Source organism: Triturus cristatus, chromosome 6, assembly GCF_964204655.1.
Source record: "Triturus cristatus chromosome 6, aTriCri1.1, whole genome shotgun sequence".
Classification (NCBI taxonomy): Eukaryota; Metazoa; Chordata; class Amphibia; order Caudata; family Salamandridae; genus Triturus; species Triturus cristatus.
In genome coordinates, this window is record NC_140589.1 from 1122673181 (window position 1) to 1122691538 (window position 18358).

The following is an 18358-nucleotide window of genomic DNA, read 5'->3' on the forward strand; positions in this document are numbered from 1 at the left end:
GTTCTGAGAGCCCTGAAGGAACTGTCCTAGAAGAACTTGAACCTTATCAGGTTGAGTTTCTTGGGACAGGGGGACCTTCAAGGGCAGATCTGAGGCAGGCACAATTAGACTGCCCCTCTCTTTAACCCCTCAGACAGCAGGCTGCTGCTGAGGCTGCAGGGAATGCTCAAGGTACCCATAGAGTGTATTGGGATGAAGGGCTGCTGTATTCAGAGGCTAGAGACCCCAAGCCTGGTGCATCCAGGAGGTTGGTCATACCACTGAAGTTCAGAGGCTTCCTTCTTACCTTGGCCCATGATATTCCCCTTGCAGGACACTTAGGCCAGAACAAGACTTGGGACAGGCTTGTCCCTCACTTTTACTGGCCCCATATGCCAGAAGATACCAAGGAGTTTTGTCGCTCCTGTGTCACCTGCCAAGCCAGTGGCAAATCAGGTGGCACCACAAAGGCCCCCCTCATACCACTACCTGTGGTGGGGGTCCCCTTTGAAAGAGTGGGCATAGATATTGTAGGACCAATGGACCCACAAACAGCATCTGGGCACAGATTCATACTGGTGATAGTGGACCATGCCACCAGGTATCCAGAAGCTATTCCCCTGAGGACCACAACAGCTCCTGTTGTGGCAATGTCCCTACTTGGAGTATTCTCCAGAGTGGGCTTTCCAAAGGAGGTCATTTCTGACAGAGGTGTCAACTTCATGTCAGGATATTTGACTGCAATGTGGAAGGAGTGTGGTGTGAACTACAAGTTCACCACACCCTATCACCCACAGTGCAATGGGCTTGTTGAGAGATTCAACAAGACCCTAAAGGGAATGATAAAAGGTTTACCAGACAAGCTTAGGCGAAGATGGGACATCCTTTTACCCTGCCTTCTGTTTGCTTACAGAGAGGTCCCACAAAAGGGGGTTGGCTACAGCCCTTTTGAGCTTTTGTTTGGGCATCCTGTAAGAGGACCCCTATGTTTAGTAAGGGAAGGATGGGAGAGACCTCTCAGACAACCCAAACTTGATATAGTGGATTATGTACTTTGTCTCCGCTCCAGGATGGCAGAGTATATGAAGAAGGCTTCTAAAAACCTTGAGGCAAGCCAAGAACTCCAAAAAGCTTGGCATGACCAAAAGGCTGTGCTGACTGTTTACCAGCCAGGGCAGAAAGTGTGGGTGTTGGAGCCAGTGGCCCCAGCAGCACTCCAAGACAAATGGTCTGGACCCCACACTATTGTTGAGAAAAAGGGAGAAGTCACCTATTTGGTGGACCTTGGGATCCCAGAAGCCCCCACAGGGTGCTTCATGTCAACAGATTGAAGGCATATGTTGACAGGGCAGACATGGGCTTTCTCATGGCTACAGATGAGGGGCAGGAGGAAGAGAATGACCCTCTCCCAGACATGTTGACTCAGAACCCTGATGATGGCTCAGTTGATGGTGTGGTCTTTTCTGACAGCCTCACTGTCCATCAGCAACAGGACTGCAGACAAGTTCTGCAATCCTACAGACATATGTTCTCTCTGACCCCAAGTCAGACAAACTGGTGCACCCATGAGGTGGACACTGGTGACAGTCTGCCTGTGAAGAGTAAAATCTACAGGCAACCTGACCATGTCAGGGACTGCATAAAAATTGAGGTACAAAAGATGTTGGAGCTGGGAGTCATTGAACCTTCAGAGAACCCTTGGGCTAGTCCTGTAGCTCTTGTGCCAAAACCTCACACCCAAGATGGTAAGAGAGAGATGAGGTTTTGCGTGGACTACAGAGGTCTCAATGCTGTCACTAGGACAGATGCCCACCCAATACCTAGGGCAGATGAGCTCATTGACAGACTGGCAGCTGCTAAGTTTTTGAGCACGTTTGACCTGACAGCAGGCTACTGGCAAATCAGACTAGCTGAGAATGCAAAGGCCAAAACTGCTTTCTCAACCCCAGGAGGACATTATCAATCTGTGGTAATGCCCTTTGGTTTGAAGAATGCACCTGCCACTTTCCAAAGGTTGGTGAATCAAGTCTTACTGGGTTGGATGACTACTGTGCAGCTTATCTTGATGATATTGCTGTCTTTAGCTCCACCTGGGAGGATCACCTGGTCCACCTGAGGAATGTTTTAGAGGCCCTGCAAAAGGCAGGCCTCACTATCAAGGCCACTAAGTGCCAGATAGGGCAGAGCAAGGTTGTATACCTGGGCCACCTAGTTGGTGGGGGTCAGGTTCAACCACTGGAGAGCAAGATCCAGACCATAAAGGACTGGACTCCTCCAACTACCCAGACTCAGGTCAGAGCTTTCTTGGGCCTGACTGGGTACTACAGAAAGTTTGTTAAGAACTATGGGTCCATTGTGACAGCACTTAATGACTTGACCTCCAAGAAAATGCCAAAGAAAGTTCAGTGGACAGTAAGCTGTCAAAAAGCATTTGATGACCTGAAGCAGGCCATGTGCAGTGCACCTATTCTGAAAAGTCCAGACTACTCCAAAGAGTTAATTGTCCAGACAGATGCTTCTGAGTTGGGTGTGGGAGCTGTTCTTTCACAACTTAATATAGATGGTCAAGACCAGCCCATTGCTTTTATAAGTAGAAGGCTGACCCCTAGAGAGAAACGTTGGTCAGCTATTGAGAGGGAGGCCTTTGATCTGGTTTGGTCCCTGAAGAAGCTGAGGCCATACTTGTTTGGCACTCACTTCAAGATTCAGACAGACCATAAGCCCCTCTTGTGGCTAAATCAGATGAAGGGTGAAAATCCCAAACTTCTTAGGTGGTCCATTTCCCTACAGGGGATGGACTTCACAGTGGAACATAGACCTGGGACTGACCATGCCAATGCAGATGGACTCTCCAGATATTTCCACTTAGAACATGAAGACTCAACTGGTCAAGGTTAGTTTAATGTCTCTAAGTTTGGGGGGGGGGGGTTGTGTAGGAGAGTAGGGTCTGCTTTCTATGTTCACCCCCACTTTTTGCTTTTGCTTTACTGGTTTTCGACTTAGATGTAGCTGTGGGCCTGCTAATCAGACCCACAGCCCTGCTGTTCTCTCTCTAAATTAATACTATGTACTTTAGGTGCATAACCCATTTGGATAGGATCACCTTATTGGCCCCTGTACAGTGTACCTTAGGTACCCAGGGCATAGGTGTACCCTAGGCCTACCAGGGGCTGCAGCATGTATTATGCCACCCCTGGCCTGGCCTTCCATTATGACACAACTGGCTGATCACTCAGCTGGGGCAAGGTTGTGTAATCACCCCTTGCTTAGGTGTTGTATTCCTATACCTATCTTATATATAGACACATGTGTACCTATCAGCCACTCCTATGGCAGGCCTTAACAATCCTGGAGGCAGAGTGCTTGGTAACATGTGAGATGGTGCTCTAGCATGAGCTGAGCCTGTCTGCAGCTTTCGGAACCATGTCCTTACAGCTGTTCTATGATATAGCCTACCATATACTCTTAAAGTGCCTTATAATCTTAAACGGTTATGGTAACTATGGTTTTGCTTTATCAAAACATGTTGTGTAAGGTGTCTAACACTTTGGAATAATACCCCATCCCATTTCTGGGGATGAGGATATTATCCCTCCCTTCTAGAGGGAGAAGACGTGTTGAAACCTACTTACCCGGTTAAAGTTAACCAGAGCCCCAGCACTCCAAAATGGATGCTGCTGCCACGACACAAGTCTGACCTCCTGCTGCTGGTAGTGATCCCGGCACGGGAGGCTTGGACAATAGGTTTCCTGCCTTGGGAGGTGCGAGCACCACCCCAGACAGGCCTTAGTGTATTGGGGCAGGGAGGGATGAATGAAACGAGACACTGCCTGGGGCACACAAGGTGTCCCATGCATAGTCCAGTTCAAACCGGTGCTGGGGCACACCAGCCCTAGTCCTGGCGCGAAACTGGACAAAGGGAAGGGGGTGTAACCACCCCCCTCCCAGGTCCCACCCATAAGGCGTGACCTAGCAGGCAACCCAGCCCCCCAGATTAGTATAAGAGTGGTAGCTGGGCCCCAGGAGATTAGATAATCCTGAACCTGCAACTTGAACAGAAACTCTGTACCTTCGACATTCGACGAAAGAAGAAGACTGAAGAATCTCCCTTGTGGCCAAGGAGTGGCTACCCTGCGCAAACAGGCACCATCAAGAGACTTACCCTTTGCTTTGCTGAAGTTCTACGAGGGACCGACTGCAGAGCCCGACCAGAGCCTTGACTTCCAGACTTCTCCGACCCTGATCCACATCCACAGCCGAGCTGAGATCCGTGGAGGCGACGAGAGACGTGGGACCGGCTACCTGGGAAAAGTGGCGAGTATCTTCCAGCGCAGCTTCTGAGGTACCCTCGAAGTTGTGCACCGGGAATTGAGAAGCCCCAACCCCAAGCACCATCTGCACCGAAGATCAGCCCCCCACACTCCACGAGTCCTGCGTGGGGCCCTTCTGCATTTTCCTGCTTGCCGCGTCTGTCCGGTTGCTTGCCCGTTGGCTAGCGGCCTTTGCGACGACACACCTTTAAATCTTCACTGCTGGTTTGGCTCCTCCAGACTGGTTCCCGCTCCTCTGCAAAAGAGAAGCACCCCAGACCTTCCTGGTCTGCACCAGAAGCAAGTCCTCCATTCTTCGTGGGTTCCGCTTGCCAAGGCTTGGTGAGTCCTAGTTCGACTTCGACGCCGCCGACAGCAAGAGCCTTCGTGGGACAGCTCGCCTCCTGGTCCTGGTCGTCCTCGACGTCTCCTGGTACCCGTGGCTGCTTCGACAAGCTTCACCTCTTCACCTGCAATCTTCACGACATCGCCTGGTTCCTTCCTGGTTCCACGTGGTCACTGGCTAGTGACCTTGACTCTGTCCCTTCTGCTTGCAGGTACCCTTCCTTCTTGATCCCGGCCTTGGGATCCACCGGACACTCTGCACTGACTGCCTGTCAGCAACTTTCCTTCAGGCATCCATAGAAGTCCACGACTAAACCCGACGCAAGTTCACACCTATGCACCCGCAGCCCGTGGGCTAGGTAACTTGGGTACTTCGGTGCTCACAACGGTAGTGACTATCCTAGGGTCTAGTTTCCGAGTCTCGACTTCCTAGCTATACCAGAAGTGTCCTAAAACTGCTTATTTCAGAACTGTACTATTTCTATCGATTATACGCATTACGCGTGAGTGTTTCCACTCTGCACCTGAATCCCGTGGGCCTCCCACTTCCTAACTGTTGGTAGTGTAGTATAGCCCCAGCGATTCCCTAGGCCTAGGCCTATTCTATTTCCGTGACAGTGGTCCTTATACCACTTCTTTAGTATATGGTTTGCGTGGCCCCTAGGGCCTAACTGTATTACTTACCTGTGTGACTTAATGTATGCTTGAATAAGACTGTGTTGTACTTACATCGAATCTCATAAAGAGTGCTGAGGGTTTGACTAGAATAAATACACTTTATTTTATATATATATCTGTTGTGGTGTCCTTTCATTTGGTATTCAAGGGATTATATATGATATCACAGCTGGCTTCACATGCCATTCAGAGTTTAGCCTAAGACTGCTCTTGTCCATGCTACCACTAGGATAGCTGGTCTATAAGGTTGACTTTACAACCAATCACCATAAGGGTTGTTTGGACTGATACACGGTGTACACTAGAATTAGTGACATCATATATCAGGCCAACTTCTCACACTCTCAATGTTGCGGTCATCTACAGTGTCACTAGTGATGTTATCGAAAAGTCATCATACATTTCAACAGTTACGTCATGTATAAAGACAGTAGCAGCACATGTGTGGGTTGTGAGTTTTTGCTGCTTACTGTAACTGATAATGTGAGTGGAATTTAGGTTTTGCATTGTAAATATAGCATTTTGTCAACGGTGGTCAGGGCTTTAAGTGGGATAAAAAAAACTGAGGGGTCTCTCTAAGGGGCATAGCTGATGTAATTAATGGTGTGGCTTAAAAATGCGTAAGCTAAAAATCTATGCTTGGCATAGTGTGCCGCACGACTGGTATTTTGCTGCTTCTGTCTGTGCACCCAGATATATAATACAACAAATAACATTACGCCTACAATAAACCAGGACTATTGACTTTGTCAATTTTTGTTAGCTGCATATGCTAAATAAGCAACAACTATAGCTTCCTTCTATATAATATTGAAAATACTTCAGTTGGGAAATTATGAGACGGTGAGTCTCTCTGACCTTACATCAAAGACAGTGAAGGGTGGTACTGCTGCAGAGTCAAAACATTTTTTTAAGTCTTTTTTAAAAAAGCTTGGAGGCAAGAAAAGCCTAATTTGGGTGAATCAATTATTCAATAATAACAATGTTATATAATTTTCTCATGCTCATTCTTTATTGAGCTTCCCCTTTTCATTTCAGAACAAATACCTATTACAAAGCGCTTTATGTCTTGCTTTTGCCCAATGTAGTTCAACTCCTCTCCCCTCCCCTACAACTGTTGATCAGATTCATAATTTTCTCAGCGAATTGTCCTAAGGCTTTCACCATATACTCTTACTTGCGAATGTCCAGTGTCACTAGGGACAAATCTAATATAGAGTTAACCTGTAAACAAGATTTAGATAAGGAATGGTCCATTCATATATGGAATAAAATCTGGAATAAAATTAGGAGAACTTCTAGAGCGGCAAACACAACACAGACACTCTTTTTTTCATTTATAATAGGCTCCTTCTACCTCCCATAACTTTGCATAGGATGAATACTGAGGTATCTAATGCTTGCTGATCTTTCTCCTTAATACATGCTGATTTAAAACATTTACTTTTTTCTTGTCCTTTTGTTCATTAGTTTTGGAAACGTGTTTAGGATCAGATTAACTTAATATTTGACTCTACAGTTCCTTTTTCTATTGCTAATATTTTTCTAGGTGCTTTATCAGATGACTGGGACAATTGTCTCTCAAATGTACGAATTTTGGATCTGCTTATAGCAGTAGCATTTCAACAAATTACTAAACATTGGAAAGACAAGTCTAAACTATCCTTTCATGCTTGATGTTATGCAGTGTGCCGCAACCATAGACTAGTTGCAGCTTATGTGTATCCTATTTCTCTTGCCACGAAACTCCTTAGTTTATTGACCTTCATACAAAACGTTCCTTTATGCGTACTCCCATGGGGCAAAAAGTTTTAAAACCTCCTTGACATTCTAAACTTTATAATTATGAATACTTAAGCATGTGTGGCGGGGCGATAGGGACAGAGTCGACAACCAGGTTAGGGCGATGTAAAGATGGCTTTATTTTTGACAAAGTTCTCTTTTGGCGCAATGTCCTTCTGCTAGCTATAGACAGCGGAGAGTCAGATGGTTTTTTCCCCGACGCCTCCAGGCTTCTGGTAGGGGTACGCTTCTCCTCTTTTCCCTGGTCTTGATCCGCACCCCTTGGATGGATCCGGTGGCCTCGCAGCAGTGATAACGGCAACCGTAAACAAAACAACAAGGAAAACCAAGGATTAGGACAACGTCCTGCTCAGCTCGTATTAAGGGACCGGGAGTGAGGGACACCGAGTGCTCTAGTGCGCTTTTACCGGCCGGCGAGTGCAATGGACAGGGTGTCGAGTGAGGGGAGGGGGTTGTGACTGCATTCAACGGGCACTTTACAGTAACGGCGGCGGCTTCCGTCCCACCCAGCCCGCTACTTTCCCCCGTACCTGCTCAAGCCACGCTCCTCCCGTGGGAACGTGGCGGGGCGACTCGAGGGGTCGGTGGCCTCCTGGCTTGCAGCGGTCTTCTCTGCTCGGCTCTGTGCTCCTGTCGTCACGTCCTTCGCTTCCTCGATCTCTCTCCTGTCTCCTCGTACTCCTTGGCTCGGTCTCTTCTTCTTCCTCCTGGGAAACGCCGTCCGTCGTCTTCCGGGTATCCGCAGCCTTTATCCGCCCCTCTACGATGACGTCCTCGGTGGGCGGGGTTTCGTCCAAGTGGAAGGCCGCGTTAAAGGAGCCCTGTCCCCGTTCCAGAGTCCAGTCCTGTGTGGGAAAGGAATACCACTCTGAAGCGCTGTGGTCCGCTGGTGGCTGTAGGGGAAGAGAAGGTGATGAGTCCCACGGGTACCCTGCTGTCGGGGCGTAACTCTCTTCCCCGTCACAGCATGTTTAACAGGTATATAATGTTACAGTTTTATATATGCTACCAGATCTTTACATATCCTTATGTATTTTCTTTTTTCCCTTCCTTGTTATTATAACCACAATTTTATATATGATCTTAGGTTACATTGTTTAATTATATTTTAATGTTTTTTGAATAAACATACTTTTTGAAACCTAAAAAAATGTGCACCCTGAGAATGAGGGCAAAAATGGAGAGCCCAATAGGGACTGTTAGAGGGAAATATCTATTAAAGAAACACCAAGAACGAAAAGTTAACAATACAATATGGGTTTATTACAATACTGTAGTGAGGATCAGTCACTACAGGAGAGATCAGTTCACCTCAAGGGAGATACAACTCGATATCTCTGCCCCAGCTTAGAATCAGATGTATTTATTCCTCCAAACCACAAGAGAAAAAAGTTACAAGCATAGGATGTACGTCACAAATGAGTAGATTAAAATCAGCAGTTACAACAATTTCCTGAAAACAAAGCACATATAGATATGGGCCACATGGCCCTCGCATCTCATATTGGCGGAAACCCCCTCTGTGGATTTCCTATTCTCAGACTTTTTACACACATCTGTTTTCCTGTGAAACAAGTCGATATTTTTTGTCCTAACGCTTTTTGGCCATGCTTATCTAACCTGTGGTTTCATCCATCATGCCTAGCATCGTGTAAGTGTGACATATGGTTTTCAACTGAAGCAACATCCATGTCATTATGAGCAGTGGAAAGGCTTGCAACTGGGCCAGTCCATCCTGTGTGCGTACTTAATCTATGTGTGCAAAAGACATGATTGACACCTTCCAACTCAGTCTCTCTAGCAGTTGGGCTTGTGGTTTGTGGTTTTTGTAGTTCCAACATTTAAAACACTACTGGTTCCAGAGTCTGGAAGAAAATATGATCTACTCTTCCTACAGTAGCTTATCTTTGTGACTGCAGGCCATTTCCTGACCTTTCAACAAACTCTGTGACCTGATAAGTTCAGCTAAACTCATTGTCTTTTGTAATATGCTATTTTCGGTCTTATTTCTCGTGCAGAGGCCGGGGCCTCTATTTCTACTGAGGCCTAAAGCTGCTTTTGACTTGAAGTTTCTTCATAGAAGTTGCAGGCCTAAACTCTGTGTGTGTTTGTACAAAATGTATCCTATTTTCCCTATTTCATTCCCCCCTCTAGTTGATTCTTCAACTACTTCTTCTCCTAATCTCCCATCCTCGTAGGGAATCTCCTCATATATAACACTCTGTTCTAAGACATCTGTGGTGCTTTTCCTGACCAAGAATGCTCCTCTCACGCTAGCTGTCATCTTTTTGCAACAGGCTAGTATCACCTGAAATACAAGGCACATCAAAAGCAATACAACAATTAGAGGCAACAAGGCCTTGAACAACCCCGACATCCAGGACGGCACCCAATCGAACCAGCCTTCGAACCACTCATCCGGAGCACCCCCCTCTTCAACCATCTTCTTGTGTAGGTCATGCAATGTCTGAATGGCCTCAGCCAATGTCCCTTTGTCCTCTTGCACACACCCCCCTCATGGCTGTCGTTATCAACTTTATTCTGGTTCTGCTTAAAAATCAAGAGCGGGAGAGCTCAAATGGGGCTTGCAAACCGCATCTGGGCCTAGCCAGACCGTCTCCGCTCCCCCCCGGGTCAACCCTTCGGTGGCAACCCCTAATGACTGCCACTACGCTACTTATGACCACATGTGTCATTGAATAGTCTGTGTTCCTGTGGGACCGTTTTCCCAAACCGCAGTGCCATAGTATTCTGCAGCTTACTTTTTCTTCCGCTGATGGTGAAGCAAAGTCTCTTAGACAGCGCTTGGGATGGTCATACAAATCGGAGAAGCCCACTGCTGGTATTACCAGGGAGGGTGCGTATACTGTCACAGAGGCCATTCCAATTCGGGGTCAGGTGCATGGGGAGCCGGATCCCGTAATGACAAAAGTGGTCCATCAGGCTGGCGGTGCACCCCTGCAAGTCAGCGGCGTCCACAGTGGTGTTGCATTTGAGTTTACTTCACCTTTTCTGTCCTTTTTCCTCTCAAACAAAGAGAAAACTGAGTTAATTTCACTGCTATTCTAGAGTGTGTGTTTTTGTTCCTGTCCATGTATATCTCTATATGTTTACTTTCCATATTAGCTAAAACTGTCCTATTATGTTACCAAATCTCAAAGGGCTACTTGTCCCTGCCATTCTACAATGATACAACTTTACATATGAATGTGACACCCGTATGCCGTTTATCATTGGCAAATACTGATCCTGTACTACATTCAGATGTTGGTTGAGTTACCTCTAAAACACCCTGGTCTAATATCCCTTTTTTTCCACTTTGGCCAATCTCTCTTATGACCTGTTTCCTTCATTCTTGATATCTGATCTCTTTTCTCTATACTATCTGTCAAGGTCAGTAGTACTTCAGCCATGGTATCAAATCTTGTTGTTTTACTTGCGCAGTAATGGGGCAAAGATGTGTTGGTTGCAGCTGTGCTTTTATTCAACATAAAAAAGGTGCAAAAGACAGTGAGTAAAAGCTTGGGAATATCTCTTTAGGGTAATGCAATTTATCTACTGCAGCAACATGGGGAATAAGGGAGCATACATAAAAACTGGCATTAGCTGTGGATTTGCCTATACTATGCATGTGCTGGTACCTGGTACCACCTATCTTCAAAAAAAGCAGTGTAGAGAGGATCATGGTCAGTATCATTATCAGCTGTTTTGCGCATGCGTATAATAGAAACAGACAAGGGCTAAAAAGCATCAGTATTAGCGCACAGAGAAGGAAAAAATAAAATTAAAGCATATAACTAAAATACATGTCTCTTGATGAAGCGGTGGAGGGAGGCTTTACTCCGGGTGCTTCTCCTGTTCGCCCCCTTCTTTTTCCTGCTCGGTGTCCAAAGGGATGGATGGCACAGCTAGGGTCAGGCAGATGATGGAGTGAGAAAGAAATCCATCGCTTGTAGCTGTGAATTTTTCACTGCAGGCAACTGTGCTGTCAGAATCTCTCCACTGATGAAACCGTTTCTAATGCAAATTAGAGTTTCCAATGGCAAGGATGTCTGTTAGTCATGCACTAGTGGGGCGTCATCTGGAGGGGCTTTGACGCGCATGGCAGCTACAGTGTACCCTGTTTAGAGACAAACTTTGACACTTGTGTTAGGTGAGACAAATAATCATACATTTAAGTTTGTTCTATTTCAGGTGCACTCACAGTTTGCCACCTATGTCTAGTTAGTAGCACAACGGTGTTCATCCTTCTCTCTGTCCCTGTCTGAGATGGGGTCAAATGGTGGTCTGACCTGAGGTGTTACTCGAGGTGAGCAGTGCTAAAGGGAGACAGTACAACCATTTATTTTCCAATGCTACACACAGTTTACTTATTGTGTGTTTTAAGAGGTCATTTAAGCACACCAAAATGTTGTTACTTGTGGTAAGCTAACAAGGGTTTGTGTATCATTCTTAACAAAGTGGTGAGATGGGAGAAGATATTATTGAAAGAAATGTGTGTGTCAAAATCAAATCTGATCTCCTCAGGAATGCCCCACTGGAGCATTACCTCTCCGATCAGAAAATTAGCAGCAAACTTGGCATCACAATGGACATGAGTTCCTACTTTATCACTGGTGGCGCCCGTTGTGAAAATGTTTGTTGGCGCTCCCCAATGACCACCTCTGCCACTGATTCCCTCACTACCAATCCTTAACAGTGCTCCTTAAGTCTCCTTAAACACTCTCTCAGATGCATTTAATTAATTCTGAAGCGCCACTCATACCAGGGTAGGGTGTCGAAACACTCCACACCACACCCACATTACATAGAGACAATCAGTCACACATGTAAATCAATGTATAAGAAATGTTTCATAAGACAGAGAACTAAAAGGTGTAGGACAGGGGTCTCCAACAGGTCGATCGCGAGCTACCGGTAGCTCGCCGACCCTCTGAGAGTAGCTCGCGCTTCTATTTAATTATTGAGACGTCATTTACAACTTTATTTTGTTTCCCGTCATTTTCTTTAACAACTATCAGCCCTTTTTCACAACTAATCAGCCCTTGCCCGCCCTCACACAAACCATCTGGTCTGATTGGCTGTAGTGAGGTTAGCTGGGGCGGGGCAGGCTGAAGAACGTGACGTTTTTCCTCCTAGTTACGCGCCACCTGCCTTTTCCAGGCTGGCACCGCGCTTCGCATCATCTTCCACTGACTTGGGCCTCCCGGAGCAGCTGTGAGGTAAGAGGGCCCCTGACCGTGAATGAGCCGAGTCGCTAAAAAGCACTCGGTGCTTGCAAGGCCTTTTGAATTTAGTGTTGTCTGCCACTGCTCTTTAGATCTTCCTTCAGTAATAAAGCGCAGTGGCAGGAAACGTTAAAATTAAAAGTCCTTTCAGGCACTGGGCCGATATCGCGGTGGCAGTGGATGTTAAAGTGTAAGATTCTTATCTGCACTAATCCGCTTTCACTGACTTTACCACACTTTCATTTGCCTTCGCGTAGTAGTCAGTGAAAGCGGATTAGTCAGTGAAAGTGCATGCAAGTACCTTTGATTTTAACATCGGCTGTCACCGTGCTTTACATATGCATAAGGAATAAAGTGCGGTGGCAGCCAACGTTAACATCGAAGGTCCTTGCAGGCACTCTACCACGGTGGCAGCCAACGTTAAGTGCTTGCCTGCACTGAACCTTCAAATTCATGCAAAGGCAAATATATAGTGCGGTGTAGTAATCAGTGAAAGCCTTTCACTGATTACTACACCGTGCTATATATTTGCCTTTTTATGACTGACATCTGTTAGCAGGCTTGGTTTAGAGTAGACTAGCATGCACGGACCTTTGATTTAACATCGGCTGCCCCCATGCTTACATTTGCCTTAACCGACAGTAATAAAGCACAGTGGCACCCGACGTTCAAATTAAAAGTCCTTGCATGCACTGTGCTGCTACCGCGCTTGAGCATTCAAGTGAATGCATTATAGGTAACTTTTGTGGAAATTATGCCTGTGCCTTTGATGTGCTAACTACGGAGTGACTAGGAGGCGGCGTGATATGGACCTTGGTGTCCTATGGTGGAGTGGGCTTGTTGAGTGTTGAAGACCATCTTCAGCAGGTGTCTGTTTTGCTTTTGGAACATGAGTGGATCTGGTATATTTCTGCTATTGGCAACCGTTCCGTTCTACAAAAGCTTCTTTTTGCCATATGGTATAATTAGCCAAAGTAATGGTGCTATTCGTCGATATCTGCCTACACGTTGGCTTGCTTTTGAGTTCTTGATAGAGCCCTGTGCCTGAGGCATAAATGGTTTTATTTGATCTGAGGCGGTGGCAGCCAACACAAAAAATCCAAGGTGCTTTCCTGCACTGAACTGCTTTCACAGTCATGCAAAGGCAAATATATAGCGCATGTAGTAATCAGTGAAAGGATTTCATTGATTTCTACACTGCGCTATATATTTGTCTTTGCATGACTGTGAAAGCAGTTCAGACTTAGAGCATGCAAGGACCTTTGATTTTAACATTGGCTGCCACCGTGCTTTAACATTTGCCTTAACAGTAATAAAGCACAGTGGCAGCTGACATTCAATGTAAAAGTCCATGCATGTACTGTGCTGCAGCGCGACTTATGGCACTGGGAGCTAATGCTGCTTCATGTGGGGGCGCCAATATAAATATAGAAAACACCTGCTACTGCGTTCCTGGCCTCCAACAAATTTCTGCCAGCAATACAAATGTCAAACTGGTTGATGAATGTACTTCCTGGAAACAGAGAGAGAGATCGTTTGTGTAATAATTTGTAAACTTACAAAGGATGTTTTTACTCACCGTAAGGTAGCACAGAGGGTTAATATGCCTGCTGCAAAGAAGGTGCAGATTGTTGCTAGCTAGCTCTTTATGAGTTAGAATCCTAATGTAGAACAGTGAGCAAGTAACTGATCAAAGAGCTGCATGAAAACTGCAAGGTATAGGCTGGCTGGCTTGGGCTGGACCATTATGATTTCCCCCAGTTGTTGCAAAATAGGTTCATTTGGGTAGAAATCAATTCCTATTAGAATCCCCCAACCATGGTGTATCTAGACGGGAACTCTTAAGTATTTTGTTCAAACCACAGTATGGGTTCTGAAGAAATTAGGCTTAAAATCAAAGATATTGGGCGTGGGGTGTCGCTCGGAAAAATGTGCGAGTTGCTTGGGGTTTAGTAGCTCACAACGATTTTCACTGACCAGAAGTACCTCTCACTACGCAAAAGGTTGGAGACCCCTGGTGTAGGAGTTGCATGTCATCCATACTGATAGGCAGTATAGTTTAAGAGCGCTTGACCTGGAGAAGTACGAACTCAGCGTTTGAACTGTGACACCATGGTTGGGAGTTCTCTTTATTATTAAAAATGTATTTCTACTTTTTTGCAAGATTTAAGAAAAATAAAAGACTGAACAAAAAGTATAACACTCCACATCTTGTAGTATCTTTACAGCCCCTTGATGACAGTCAGTAGCTCACTGCTATATATTATAAGTGTAACCTATAAAACTGCAAGCAACAAAGAGGATCCTGCTAACAAGAAACAGTAACCCACCAACCTATCCACCTTGTATGGACTTTGTATATACTTTGTGATTTGCCTGAGGCAATGAATGTTAGCATATGCTTTTTGGAACCCCCCCACCTGAAACCAGCATCCGGTGTGGTGGCACCGGTTGCACCGCCCTAGAGAGGGCCCTAATCCCAGTGGAGGGCTCTCAATGTAAAGTACTGTAGAAACTGTTACTTTAAAGGTGGGATTTAATGAACCCTGCTGGCACACAGTACAGGTGTATTTCTACATTGTGGTCATCTCATGTAAGTTGCAAACACACCAATCCTGGCGTATTTAGAGAGACATGTTGTTTCTAGCAGTGTGCAAAGGGAAATGTAGCTGATTTAGGACTTTATAAATAGCAATGCTTGGGTATCTTTCCATATATTAAATCGGTTATTGTCTTTGTGCATCCAATGGGTCTAAAGGTGGCAATGTTTTACTAGCTAACAAAACTATAGTATGTGTCTTATTAAGGGACCGTTTTGCACTATTGCAGTGACATAGCCTAAATCAAAGTATATGGGTATTGCTTCCCCTTCCCCTTGTTTAAGTGCTGGCACTAAAACTACTAGTTCAGCAACCAGAGTTAAGTAATAAGGTGACAACGTTATCTGGTCTGGTATCTGCAATATATCTGAAGAGTCATGCAACATTGCTTCGACCACTACTGCACCTGTGTGTCTCAATCCTGTGTCCTAATCTACTGTGGAAACCCATCAACAAAATATTCAACACTGCCTGGAATGGGGTCTCCTTGTGTTTGGCTTCACTCATCTAGAGTATATGTGGCCCAGTCATAGATATCATCGCCTGTGTCTGAAATGGGATATGCAAAGTAGACAGTTGTGTTGTCTTTATGACACTTAGCTATCTTGATGCAAGTCAGATGAGGAGGACATTTGTTTTCTCCCAATGTCCCTTCTTCTGCTTTATTATCATTAGGATCCTCTGGTTTTGGCCATTTTTGTGGTCTTCCTTTTGGCCTCTTCTGGGCTTCTGTATCTACTACTTGTTTCTGTGAATGGCTTTTCTTTATGCTGCCCTTGGGTCTGCCTCTGAGTCTCTTCTGGATGGGAGAACTGCCAGGCTCTTGGGGCCATAGGTATGTGTGGTATTTAGTAGCCTTGTGCCATTCGGTACAGTTGTGTCCTATTTGGTCTCTGTTTTCAGAGCATACCTCAACTAGGTGTTCTACAGGGGACCCCATTACACTTTGAAGGACCTTGTCTTTATGTTTGAATATAGAGGTTACACTGGACAATGCATCAATATCTATTTCATTAATAAATCGTCCACCTCTCTTTCCCCAACCTCCAAAACCACCGAGGTAGGTAGGCCTGTTGAGTTAATACCTGTATTTATTTAAACTTTTTATATTCCTAAATTCTTAATTCATTTCATATGATCATATCTTTCTATTTGTTTCTCATTATCCTGGAGATCCACCCGTCTCCTACTCCTTGCAAACTTTTCATTAACACAAGTTATTCTTCTTCTCTTTCAATTTACTTATTCTCATACATTCTTCTAAATAATCCAGTTTTTGGTTTTGTTACTGGGTGGCGATTTTGCAGCAGCACTGCAATATCGGCCTCCCAGTAACAAAAGCAGCAGTGCACACTTGCGCACCCCCACATCCCCTGGGGGCTGGCGTGCCAAATTTGCTGGACTGCTTTAGGTTCTCAGTCCGGCCGTGCCTCCTCCCATACATTGACTAGCTGCTTGGAACAGGTGGTAAATGTGTGCTTTGAACCAAATGGAATTTGAAATCCCACCTAATAAACCTTGGTTCCCACATCTGTTCCTCTTTTCATGAGGGTTAATGTACAAAAGGAGGAATTATGCACCTTGGTCACGGCTGGTAGCAGAAATTTCAGCTACCATCACATCTCATCATATTCCAGTCCTCTTGATCTCTATTTATTGATTTCAAACTGTACCAATGAATTGTATTATTTTGCTCGTTCCTGAAAAATGTAGCCTTCATCTATAATGTATACAATGTGTGCGGTAGCTGAAAGCACACCAGCCTCACAAGTTCATAACCTTGCTTTCCATTGCAGGAGTCATCATTAAGAGGAAAAGTGGAGAGATCCCCTGCCCTCTGGCAGTAGAGGCTTTCGCTGCTCATCTCAGCTACATCTGTAGATATGATGATAAGTACAGCAAGTAAGTGAAAGAGGCTACCTCATAGCTGGGCACTGGTGACAATTCAGCATCACTAGAGGGTAACTGTGGTTGTCATTAAAGCATCTCTGAAGAGTCAGAAGGAAGGGCGGAGGGCTGGGAAGAAGGAACGGAAAGCAGGTTAAAGTTTCGAAGTCAATAGTTTGGGAGTTTAAAAAATCCATAAAATCAAAAATTCTGAATAACCAGAGTTTTTTTGGGCCAAACAAGATATTCTCATGACGTGTTTGCATTTTATTCGAATCGAGCAGAAAAGTCACAAAAGTCAGCTGTTGCACTAGCGTTATGTGCCCGACAATACGTCTACGTCTAATATGGCACGAGGATGACAATGGCTGGGACCCAAATAGGGACTGCACAATATTTGGGACCCAAATAGTGACTGCACAATATTTAGGTGCCAAACTACAGGAGGAAAGGCAGTTTGGCAAAAGCCAGGACTCTTTAAAACACCCTGTACTATTAATAGAAGGTTTGGCACTGGAAATTAATCTCATTCTGCCATCCTAAAATTGCTTTTTGTATTTATGGCCTCATTGGTACTGATAGAGTGTCCATATGTGCCTGGAGTATTTTGCAAATGCTGGTCCTCATTGGGCCTGCCTTTGCATTATATTATAAGGAAATACCGTCAGAATTTCTCAACAGTCATGTTGTGCAATAAGCCTGGTAGAAAGGCTAGAATCAATCAAAACAATAGAAAAATCGATTTTCAAAACTAGGGGCCACTTGTTCTAACCTATTTTGTGGACACAAACACTCTAATTCACTAACAAGCATTGGCATAACATTAACTGTTGCATGGTTAAACACTTATAAGGTCCCAAAGGCGAGACCTATTGGCTATGCCAATGCTTGTTTCCTCTTCCCCTCGGTCACCTGACAAGGCTGCGAGGAATGCGAGAAATGCTACCCAGACACAAATCTTTTGACATTAAAAATGGACTACATGGTAAAAAGTGGAAACTAAGGTAGGACAAGATGAGGCCCAACACATTCCAAATACCTATCTAAAGCAAAATTATCGAACAGCACACTTCTCTTAATATGTTCGAAAATGCTGATGAAAATAAAAAGATACGTTTGTGGGCTAGCGTAGTAAGACGTGTATTATTATTTAAATCATTGTTTACTCTAGCGCTGAATCACAAAGTACGCATTTCAAAATGGCCGCACAGCAGCTTCAAAGCTATGGCCTTTCTCATCAAACATGAGGACCATGTTGTAATGTATAAACCCTTTCATTATTGATTGGGGGGAAATCAAAAGTTTGAATTCGTTTGATAGGCATTCTGAAATCTTTTCTAAACATGAATTATTAATAATTATAGTTTGCGCATTATTGTTTTTTCAATTGAAAAGAGCATATTTGTATACTTTATTCATAATACTAGGCGATGCGCAGTTCTCAAATATTTATGCAATTTACTGTTTCTGATGTAGATCAGGAAACATATTGTTTTTAATAAGGAGCACTCTTAAAAAAACAACCTTC

The 18358-nt window shown here is 44.8% G+C and overlaps 1 protein-coding gene across 1 annotated transcript in view; it reads left to right on the forward strand.

Moving 5' to 3' along the window:
- PGBD5 (piggyBac transposable element derived 5) overlaps positions 1-18358 on the forward strand; it is a 663155-nt gene that overhangs the window by 634238 nt on the left and 10559 nt on the right. Inside the window, exon 6 of the mRNA XM_085612017.1 lies at positions 16740-16845. Within this exon, the coding sequence (XP_085468143.1) occupies positions 16740-16845 (106 nt within the window). The remainder of the gene's footprint in view (positions 1-16739; positions 16846-18358) is intronic.